At 38.0% G+C, this 12,145-nt stretch overlaps 1 protein-coding gene across 1 annotated transcript; it reads left to right on the top strand.

Annotated features, from left to right (window-relative positions):
• The first annotated feature begins 2,565 nt into the window (after positions 1-2,565).
• On the top strand, positions 2,566-7,192 carry LOC125185202 (leucine-rich repeat receptor protein kinase MSP1-like). The gene is made up of 2 exons (XM_048081703.1): positions 2,566-5,634; positions 6,524-7,192. Exons 1-2 carry the CDS (start codon positions 2,566-2,568, stop codon positions 7,190-7,192), a joined length of 3,738 nt encoding a protein of 1,245 aa, XP_047937660.1.
• Positions 7,193-12,145: the final 4,953 nt, after the last annotated feature.

Here is a 12,145-nt window from a genome sequence, read left to right as displayed (position 1 = left end):
AATGAAAATATCAAATGGGAAAAGTATCACTTTATACTTGGATGTTTGAAAAAAAATTATTAATTAATATCAGCCCTATCTACATTAAACAACAATATCATCGTAAAAATGAAAATCACGTGAATTTATTTATTTGCCTTTAATTTGTTCTCCACATAATACACGTTTATGTTTGACAATATACGTGTTTTGTTTAACATGATTAACATAAAAATATGAATATCTCTATATTAGAAAACTCAAAAATATGAATATCTCTATATTAGAAAACTCATTCAAATTGAAAGAGACAAAAAATTACTAGTAGTATTTTTTGAATTTACAAGTTACAACATACATGTTTCTATTTTTTACAATCTTACTATGTCATTTATACATTAGCATCAACTATCAATGTCGTTATTACACAACTGCTCGTTATTTTCTTGTAGGGTGCTCATAAATCCATGAGCACATATTGTGTTCATAAATTGATGCTCGGCAATCAGCTTTTTTAGTGCAGTTTCGTGAACACGTGAGGTTTTTTTGTAAATTGATGCTCGATAATCAGCCTTTTCGGTGCTAACATATTTTCAAATACAATGTTATTCTCAAAGATTCCTAATATACTAGTACTAGTTTTTTTAGATATTTGCATAAGTTTTTTTTTTTCCATAAGATCAACTTATATCATAAAGTTATAAAATTATTCATCATTAAAGTATAAAAATACAAATAAATACATATGGCAACAATTTTTTAATTATCTAATTAAAACACTTCCCATATCCCATCAATCTCTGCAATAACAATATTGCTATTTTGGTATATTAACTCAATACTATATGTACATACATCAATTATCATATCATAATAAATGTGGTTTTATACAAGGAAAAAAAGAGTGTATCCACTAGAAAACAGCAATGACGTATTTGTAGTTGTAACCAACCTAATTTTTATAGTGGATACAAACAAAATTAAGGTTGAATTGCAAGATGCCTCTTAATACATTTTCCTAGCTGTAAAACATTTCTTCACGTCATACACACCACCCTTCCCAATATAAGACCTCAAATAGTGAAAGAAGTGTGCACCTTCTTCTATTTTACATCGACATCAGATGGGTCAGTAGAGAATACCTAGAAGCGCGAGACAACTCTCTTTAAGGAATTCTCCAAAGGTTTTGCCGATTCTGCTGAATATTTATTTTGGAAGAACTTATTCTTCGATTGCGGAATCTTTTGAAAAGTGCTTCGGAGTGCATTATTTCTTCATCTCACTCCAAGATAGAGTTCTAGATTTGCAACAAAGGTAAGATCTACTATCTTTTTAACTCTAATTTAATCTAGCACTGTAGTTTTATTTCATTTGCTTGATTTTGCAAATTGCTCCATGGATTTTAATTTTGTATTTGTGTTGTCACAACACTTGTACTTCATTTCTTGTAGATTTTTAGTGCATGCGTAGAAGCATGACAATCAAGGGATTTTTCTTTATTTTGTGAGGGGTGATATCTTGATTCTTGAATAGGAAAAGGATGAAATTATTTAAAAATTAATCTGCGGATATTGTTAATCGGGCTAACATGTGTCTTAATTTTGAATTAGTAGGGTTAATTTTGAATTAGTTAGTCCTAGCTGTAAATCCTAGCATCCACACAAGTTGCCAATTTTTTTTTTTAGAAATACTATATATGTATATGGCTATTAATTAATCTGACGTAATTTACCAGCTTTGTTAGAGCAAAAAATAGCTTGCACATTTTTTAAAAGATAGTAACAAGCAAATACTACACTCTAAAAGAAAATAAAGGAACAAAGAAAGATGGATTCACAGACTAGATAAAATTCTAATGAATATTAGAGAACATTGGAAGAAATAAATCAACAAGCTAGTGTATAATGACAAGAAGAAATATCCAATGTGTAACTAAATTTTTTATGCCATCATAGATGCACCCTTCTCCTGCTATTTCAATTTTCAGATGCTCTCTCTAGGTTGGGCTGTGATCTAAATTAGTAGTACAATTTTTTTCTTTTTGGTGTCTAAGTTATACTAATTTCATTTAATTAATCTACCTAGATTTACTGTTGAGATATTCACCCGTCACCAATGAGATGAAACCCTGTTAGGGTTTTGTTAGGTTCCCCTTTCGCGTATTAGATATGCTTTAATAAATGGATGTAGCTGCTTACATATAACATGGTATAGAGCAGTCTCGTGCTCGACTTGAATGTACCGTTAGAGGTGATGGACCGATGGAGCATGAGTGAATATGTTAAAAACATGGTATAGATGTGAGCAATTCTCATGTTCGAGCCAAATGTGCAGTCGAACGTGACAAGGCATGAGTGTTCATCTTGTTCAGATAATAATACAAGTACTCACCGTGAGATGTCCGAATTATACAAATTGATTTTAGGATGAAACCCTTAGGAGCTATACCTAGCATTTGTAAAAATGTAATTTAACTAGTTTCTCAAAGGCATATTTAAATTTCTATGCATGCATGTTCAATTTCCTAACTACATGTATATTCTTATCAAGTTTACTAATGGATGAAATTTTTGTTTTATTTGCAGTATGTCTACATTAATATCAGTTATCATTATCGTCCTCGCCACCATCTCCCATCTTCCATCAAAGGCCGAGCCACACGATCCGCACGTGCTAAACGCCCTCCGAGACTCAATCATAAACAAAACCACCTCCCTCCCGAGCTGGTCCGGTCCAAACCATTCCAATCACCCGTGCAACTGGACCGGAGTCACATGCTCCCCCCACACCCTCACAGTCACCCACCTCCACCTCTCCTCCCTATGCTCCCTCTCCCCTCTCAACACCCCATTCCCTCTCCTCATCCCCCACCTCAAATCCCTCCAACACCTCAACCTCAGCCGCTGCGCCTTCACCGGCCCAATCCCCCCGGATTTCTGGAACCTCCACCAGCTCCGCATCATAGACCTCAGCAGCAACAGACTGTCGGGAGCCATCCCTCCCGACGTAGGCGGATTGAACCAACTCGAACACCTCATTCTCGACGATAACATGTTCTCAGAAACACTACCTTCAACAATCGGAAGCCTCAAACAGCTCGAAGAACTCTCACTGAGATCGAATTCATTCTGCGGGAATCTCCCTCCCGAGCTAGGGAATCTCCCGCTGCTGCAGTCACTCGACATCAGCGAGAATCTCTTCTCCGGGAATCTCCCTCCGAGCTTTGGCAATCTCACAAATCTTTTATATTTCACAGCAAGAGGAAACATGCTTTCTGGGGATTTATTTCAGGCGATTGTGAGATCGAAAAAGCTTCAGATCCTCGATCTTTCATTCAATCCGATCGCAGGAGCTATCCCGTCTCTCATCGGAGATTTAAAAGACCTCAGAATCCTCTCCCTTCAGCATTGCCAATTGACAGGAAGCATCCCTGAGAAAATCTCGGGTTTATCCTATTTGACACAATTAAATTTAGCTCAGAACGAGTTCGATTCTGAGCTGCCTTCCGGCATTGGAAGGCTTCAGAATCTTATCTATCTCATCGCGTCAAACGCAAAAGTGAGAGGCGAGATACCCACGGAGATCGGAGGGTGTAAAAACCTCAAAACACTAGATCTTTCATTCAATTCACTCCATGGCCCTTTACCCGGAGAGCTTGCAGAATTAGGGTTTCTTAACTCAGTCCTTCTGAACTCGAACCGCCTCTCCGGCTCAATCCGGCCGTGGATATCCAACTGGAAGCGGGCCGAGTCTGTCATGCTCTCGCAGAACTTCTTCAGCGGCTCTCTGCCTAATCTAGACCTCCCATCTCTTCTGCATTTCGACGCTAGCGCGAACATGCTCAGCGGGGAGCTCCCCGCTGATGTATGTGAATCAGCGTCTTCTCTGAAGACGCTGATTCTGTCTAGCAATGCCATCTCTGGCAATATCAGTGACCGGTTCAGGAACTGCACCAGCCTGACAGATCTGATATTGTCAGAGAATAAACTCACTGGTGAGCTCCCGCCTTATTTCGGGAAGCTTCCTCTCATCACTTTAGAGATGGCGATGAACCGGCTCTCTGGCTCGATCCCTGATCAAATCTGGGGGTCCGAGACGCTGGTGGCGATCTCGTTGAACAATAACACGATTCGAGGGGTGTTATCGAATGTTGTTGGCGATGCCAGATCGCTGCGAAGGCTGCAGCTGGATAATAATTTGTTGAATGGGAGCATTCCCTCTAGCATTGGGAGGCTTAGGAATCTCACCAATTTGTCTCTACATGGGAATAAATTGAGTGGTGGGATTCCATCTGAGATTTTCAACTGCAAAATGCTTGTTTCTTTGGATTTAGGTGGGAATGCCTTGACTGGAGAGATTCCTAAAGATATATCTAAGCTGAATTTGCTTGACAATTTGGTTCTCTCACATAATCAGCTCACTGGGGCTATACCTGAGGAGATATGTTCCGGCTTCCAGAAGGTTCCGTTGCCGGACTCTGAGTACACGCAGCATTACGGGATGCTAGATCTCTCGTACAACGCGTTACAAGGGACTATTCCTTCTACTATCCGAGACTGCGCTGTCGCGACAGAGATATTGTTACAAGGGAACAGGCTTAGCGGAACCATACCTGAAGAAATATGGTCATTGCCTAATTTAACCCTACTTGATCTCTCCTTCAATTCCCTCTCCTCTTTGGTAGCTCCTCCCTCTCTCAACTCCCTCAATCTTCAAGGCCTTTTGTTGTCGAATAACAAACTCCGAGGCCCCATTCCCGGTGATATATGGCCGGAGCTACCCAGTTTAACGAAGCTCGATTTATCGAAGAATTTTTTTATTGATTCAATTCCAACCTCAATGTTCCAAGCCAAGAATCTGGCATATTTGGATGTGAGCATGAATTCTCTCACAGGTAAACTCAATGTGAGCACAAGAACTCTCTCTTTATTGGTGATGAATGTGAGCAACAATCATATCTCCGGCCGCCTCGACGACGCCTCAGTGGCGAACCTACCATCGGTCTCGGTGTTGGATCTACACAGCAACGGCTTCTCCGGGAGCCTGCCCCCGTCTCTCTCAATACTCGAGGCCCTCACGTACCTCGATTTATCGGGAAATCACTTCCAAGATTCTTTCCCTTGCAACATATGCTCGATCACAGGGCTGAGATACACCAGCTTCTCCGGCAACGCCTTCTCCGGTGAAAACAATCCTAATTCATGCGAGGATGAAAAGCCATGTGATGATAATTACAAGAGGATTCCGCCGTTCCTCTCTCCTAGATTCGGTTTACTCTCGGCTCTCGGCGTTGCCGTTGCTGTTGCGGCGGTGGTGTTGGTTGTGACGGTGGTGGTGCATATGAAGAGCAGAGATCGGAGACAAAAGGTTATAATTCTCGGGAGGACGGTGGAGCCGGAGAAGAAGAAGATGAGGGAGCCTTTGAGCATCAACATTGCTACATTTGAGCATCCCCTGATGAGGTTGAATGCCGCGGATATTTCTGTTGCGACGGAGAACTTCAGCCCGAGCTACGTGATCGGGGACGGAGGTTCTGGCACGGTGTACAAAGCCTCGTTGCCGGGAGGGCCCCCCGTTGCTGTGAAGAGGCTCAAGAGAGGCCACCTCCCGCAAGGCGACCGCGAGTTCCTCGCCGAAATGGAGACCATTGGAAAGGTAATGATAGAACTTTGTACTTATATATTGTTTTCAATTCTCCAAAAATAAGTTAGTACTCCATCCGTCTCACATAATTTTAAACAGTATTTTATTTTGGGTCGTCCTACACAATTCTACACACTTCACTTTTATCATTTTTGGTAGTGGACCTATATTCCACTAACTCATTTCTACTTACATTTTATTATAAAACTAACTTTAAAAGTAGGACCCACATCCCACCAACTTTTTCAACTCACTTTTTCATTACATTTCTTAAAACCCATGTCGGGTCAAAGTGAGTAAAATTATGTGGGACGAAGGGAGTAATAATAAAAATAGCTTTTAGATAGTAATTTCAGTTATCTATTTATACCGATATGGGATATTTATTTATTTATTTGCCTTGACCTTTTTGAGATACTCCCTCCGTCCCCTATTGTAACACTTTGACCGGACACGAGTTTTAAGGAATATAAAGAAAAGTTGGTTGAAAAAGTTAGTGGAATGTGGGACCCATTTTTTTATATTGATTTTATAATAAAATGTGAGTGAAATGAGTTAGTGGAACGTGATACCTACTTATCATTTATGGTAAAAATGAAGTGCTACTCTTAATTGGAGACGGAACAAAATGAAAATTAGTAACTCTTATTCAGGGACGGAGGGAGTATTTGATTGTTTCATTTGCCAACGACCTTCCTCAAACCTTCGAGATTAACCAGGAGTTAGACTTTTTTCACCAACTCTCTATTAAACTAGATCAAATTATAAAGTCCATATATTGCTAGAACAATCATTTTTATATTTTAGTCCATATATATTGGCATATTGTTAGACTAATATAGTAGTTAAAGTTCTTTTTTTATACTGATGTGAGATATTTGTTTGTTTCATTTGCCAACAGGTGAAGCACGAAAACCTCGTCCCGTTGCTCGGATACTGCGTCGTATCAGACGAGCGGTTCCTAATATACGAGTACATGGAGCGCGGGAGCCTCGACTTCTGGATACTGAGCCAAGAGCTAGACTGGCCGACGCGGTTCAAGATCTGCAAAGGCGCAGCCAAGGGGCTCGCGTTCCTCCACCACGGCTTCGTCCCCCACATCATCCACCGCGACATCAAGTCCGGCAACATCCTCCTCGACCGCGACTTCAGCCCCCGCGTGTCGGACTTCGGGCTGGCGAGGATCATCAGCGCGTGCGAGAGCCACGTGTCGACCATGCTGGCGGGCACGCTGGGGTACATCCCGCCCGAGTACGGGCAGGCGATGGTGGCCACGAAGAAGGGGGACGTGTACAGCTTCGGGGTGGTGATGCTGGAGCTGCTGACGGGGCGGCCCCCAACCGGGCAGGGGGACGGGGAGGGGGGCAACCTGGTGGGGTGGGTGGGGCACGTGGCGGGGGAGGGGCGGGAGTGGGAGGTGTTCGACCCTTGCTTGGGCGGCGTGGCGGGGTGGCAGCGGCAGATGTTTGGAGTGCTGAGGATTGCGAGGGCTTGCACGAGTGAGGAGGCGTGGAAGAGGCCTACCATGCTTGAGCTTGTCAAGATGTTGGATGAGGAGGAGGATTATTGAAGTTTTTTGGTGTGTTGATTCATGTGTTTGTTTTTTTTTCAGACTTTGAAACCTCTTGTTTTGTGGGATTATATTGAACATTGTCTTTTTTTTTGTAATTCTAATTTTCAACATATTGAAAAGTGGTATGGTTGAAAAAATGGTTGCATATTCTAAAGTGAAACTATGTTACATACTACTAGTATTATATATCAACATTGCTGATCCATGCAATTAAACGCCAACATCTATTTTTCCATTCTTTTTTTGTATTTCTATTTTTATGTTTTGTCTAAATTAATCAACTTTAATAAAGTAGTGCAGAAATTAATCTTCAATGTTATATTGAGATTAAAACTATGTTATATCAAGATCGGTTAATTGTTGTTTTCCAAATTTAGAATATTTCAAAAATATGGTAGCTAGAAATGAAGTTAAAAATTTATAAAATTTGAATATTTCAAAGCAATTTAAAATCAAATCCGCCATGTTTCTGAGATATTAAAAGATTTAACTAAATTATTTTAATATTTAAGCAACCTAGTTTTTTTCATGTATGGTCATATTCTATGTAGAGAGACTATGGTAAAATATATTTAAGGCAAAACACATTCTTAGGTCCTTATACTTTAATCAAAATGTTTATTATGTTCATTAGAGCACTCCCAATGGTCCGGCTAAAAACTCCCTTATTTCTCCCTAACTCCTGCCACATCAGCGCTGGAACTCGAGGTAACGCGCGGACAACGCATTAAATGCGCAGGAAGAAGGAGCGGCGCATTCTCGAATCGGCGATGAAATACATGCTGCCGGATAACGTGGTTCCTCGGCAAAATAATCGGCGAACAGCCGATCGTGCCCACCAGCGTGGTCGCGGTGGATGTATCGGCGCCGCCTGCTTGGATTGGCCGTTAGGGTGGCTGCTGCATTCGAGCAAGCTCGCTTTGTATGAAACTGGAGATATAGTTGTTGACTGGGTTGTTGGCGAAACCCGCGACATCCCATCCGGTGGGAGCGGGAGGTACCTCCTCTTCGGAAGAAGAATGAGATATCTCCTCATCGGACCGAGAATGAGAAGATGATTCAGAATTCATTAAATATAGATGGAGAGAGAGAAAATAAATGAAGAGAGAAAAGGGATGAGGATGAAGAGAAAATGAAGAGAGAAAAGGGATGAGGATGGGGAGAGAATGAAGAGAAGGTGTGTATTTATAGGGGGGAAATTAAAAAAAAAAAAAAAAAAAAAACTATTTTTATCGCCGGATTATCGCCCACAGTGGTCGGCGATAATCCGGCGACATTTTCGGGAGTTGGCGTTAATTCGGGAGAATTAACGCCGAATTATCGCCGAATTCTCCCCAACGCCCGGCGATAATCGGCGATTTTTCGCCGGATTTAACACCCACCCATTGGGAGTGCTCTTAGGTTCTCGTACAATTTTTTCATTTTAATAGGTCCTTATACCTTTCTCATAAATTTCATCACGTCCTCATACAATTTTTTCATTTTAGTAGGTCCTTATGCTTTGATTATAACTTTTATTAGATCCTTATACAATCTTTTATTTTAAGATATTCTTTTACTTTTATCTTAGATAATAATTTATATTTAATTAAATTTAATGAACCTTTTAATTTTATTTAACTTATCTTATGATTATAAATATTCAGGAAAACGTATCTTTCAATATAAAATATAAATAATCAATTGAAACTTCGGATAGTTATTCTAAAAAAAACTTCGATTTTGATCTTCAATCATCACGGTTAATCTTTTTATTGAGATTATTGGATAACAAGATGATATTATCTTTATAGACTATGCTAAGTTAAATAATGGAATATTAAAAAGTTCATTAAGTTTAATTAAATTTAGATTATTATCCAAGATAAATGTAAAAAGGTCCCTAAAATAAAAGATTGTACAAGGACCTAATGAAAGTTATGATAAAAGTATAAGGACCTACTAAAACGAAAAATTGTACGAGGACCTGATAAAAATATTGTGAAAAGTATAAGGACCTATTAAAACGAAAAAATTGTACAAGAACCTAATGAACATTTTGACTAAAGTATAAGGACCTAAGAATGTATTTTGGCTATATTTAATTAAAAAGTTTGCATACAGAAATACGCATTATATGTATGAACTCAATTGCGAAATAGTTGTATGTAATTAATATGTGTATTCGAAAGCTGGAGGTGGAGAGTGATAGTTTCACTGGTGTGTCCATGATTGTGGGGAACTTTGATGTGACCATCAATTGCAGATCTACAGTACGAGTTTGACTCAGTGGTGCTCCGTCACGTGCACAAGCAAGGAAATTTCGTTGCATATAATTTTCATAATGGTGTCCATGTTTTAGAGTCCCCTCCCTTGGGTCTTAGTATTTGGTTGATGCATGATAGATTAGGTGTTTCTTATGTTCGTTAGTTGTAGTCGGGCTTTGCCCGCTTATCTTACCAAAAACAAAATATGGATTACATATGGATATTTTTATAAATAAACAATATGAAAATGTCAAAGGATAATTATGTTGGCTTATTGTTAATTAGTCCATAACTTTTGAAATTAAGAGTAGTAAATTTTTAATATTTTACAATTGTCCTTTGAAGGCGAGAATTGAAAGTAATACAAATGACATCATTATATTTTGAGAGTGAAATGAAATGACGTGATTTTGTTGTTATATCATATTTAATTTTGCCATACTTATTTTTTATTTTTTTAGATCCTCTCATGATAATTGTGAAAAATTGAAAAGTTGTGATTTATATTTCATTTTCAGAAGTTGTGGAATTAATCCGAAGTCAACGAAAAGTTATGAGTTACTCCTTCCATTTGTCATTAATTAGCTCAGTTTTGATCTGGTTCGGATTTGAATGACATATAATGAAAAGAGAGTGAAAAAAAATTAAGTAGAAATAAAGTTAGCATCTATTATAAAAAATAATAAAATACAAATGAGATAATTATTTTTGGATGAGCAAACATGACAAATTAAGCCAATGTAACTATAATGGCTGACGACAGAAGTAAATGACAATTGTCCCATTTTTATTCTAAGTACTGTACTCATATACTAGTATAAATTAATCAAATTGAGTCTATGGTAAACATGTTTATTTACAAATTCACAAACACCTACTGTATATGCTGCAATAAAAATAATTGAGTCTGTAATTAATGCTCCAACTAAGTACCAATTTAGTGGCCAACTCTTATTGGCATTGACAACTCTTATTTCCTATGGTGTGCCTACCATTAATTTTGAGCAAATTAGCAAATGGAACGTGTCAAACAAACTCAAAATTTCAGAATCAAAGTCCACGTTTTAAGATTGTGGTTTCACCTATATTATCTAGACTTTAAAATATGAGTTCACATTATATTATTATTTTATAAATAGGGATAATGATGGAATCTAACCCGATCTTTAGCGATTTTATCGTAATTATTGAAATTTGTTAATTGTACCTCAATGTTATCCCAATTTTTTAATTTATATTTTCTGAAATAAAAAAAAAATAAAAATCATTCTTTGGCACAAACCATCAAAAGTTGAGATAAAACTTACGAAAGTATTGTCAAAATTTTATTGGCATCACGAAATTGCATGTGTAACACTTGTTTTCAATTTCATGTACACTTAAAAACATAGCTAATTCACAAAGTTTGAATGAGCCTATAAATGAAGAATGTTCTATTATGTTGACAAACATTAATGGGTTTTCTTTTGGATTTTATGACTTTTCCTTTTTTACGAGGATTTGTTGAATTTTTGTTCATTCCAGCATAGAAAACATTCCCAAGAATATATATTATTGTAGTGTAATCGAATTATTCACCAGTTCTGTTCTATTCGATTCTATCCCCATTATGAATATATTGATTCTATAAAGAATGAAAAAGAAAAAAAATTGATTCTTCTTTTAATTTCCTTTTGGCTTTCTTCCAAAGTTGGATTTCCTAAGGCTTGGGTTGAATAGTAGTCTTTCAATTACTTATAGCATCTTTAATCATATAAACTAAATTCAATGTAAATGTTAATATTAAATAATGATTTTAATCTAATAAATTTAGGCTAAACTCAAATTTAAAGGAGTATTTTTAATCCATTACCTATTTCAACTTACAAAATAAAAAAATGTATTTTAAGTTTGTTTAATTGTAAACTAAAGATATGCATTTTTACTCAAAAATAAAAAAAATGTGACTGATTTTGGAGTACCAATGAAACTACTGCGAGTGTAAATTTAAAAGATATATATTCCATTTTAGGTACTAGTATAACATTGAAGATAATCATGTATATAGAAACACAATCATAATCGTACAATTAAATTAAAATATATAAGAGAAATAATATGAAAATAAAGTAGAGAGTATTTATAGAAGGAACATGTTGAATTTAAAAATATGTGAAAATCAGCTATGTTATCGTTGGCAATGAAAATTGAAATTTCTGAATTAAAAAAAAAAATGTCCGAGAAAATGTTTCATCGCACACCCAGCGAGTGTCCATCAAATTATGTCGAAGAAAATGTTTCATTACACCATGAGGTCACGGGTTCAAATCTCGCCACCCGTTGGAAGACTTCCGGCCTTAATCCGCAAGCCCGGTCGAGCAGGATTAGTCGGATTCCGCCAAAAAGGCGGGTTCGGTACACCTGTGGTTAAACAAAAAAATGTTTCATTACACACTTCGCGAGTGTCCATCACATACGCATATGACTGGCAACGAAGGGACGACGAGTGAGCCTGGCACGTCTCACTTCACCACGAGCTCCCCTTCCCCGCCACCCCCCTGCAACGGCGTCCGATGCGGTCCCATCACATAGAGACAGGTCGACGAGCCGCGTTGCTGATGCTCTAAGGAAGGACAAATGTGTAATTCCAAGACAGTGATAGAGGAATCGCAGTTAAAGGAGAGTAGGAGAGCAAACCGAAAGCAAAGAACACTGAATCGAGAAA

Source organism: Salvia hispanica, chromosome 1, assembly GCF_023119035.1.
Source record: "Salvia hispanica cultivar TCC Black 2014 chromosome 1, UniMelb_Shisp_WGS_1.0, whole genome shotgun sequence".
Lineage (NCBI taxonomy): Eukaryota > Viridiplantae > Streptophyta > Magnoliopsida > Lamiales > Lamiaceae > Salvia > Salvia hispanica.
Note: the sequence above shows the minus strand (reverse complement) of the source record. Positions and strands in the feature narration are given on the sequence as shown.

What these genes read in the sequence shown, in the direction of transcription:
- LOC125185202 (XM_048081703.1), top strand. Translation starts at nt 2,566, where the DNA reads ATGTCTACATTAATATCAGTTATCATTATCGTCCTCGCCACCATCTCC. An exon ending in AAATGGAGACCATTGGAAAG is followed by an intron (nt 5,635 to 6,523) that starts GTAATGATAGAA and finishes ATTTGCCAACAG; the next exon opens with GTGAAGCACGAAAACCTCGT.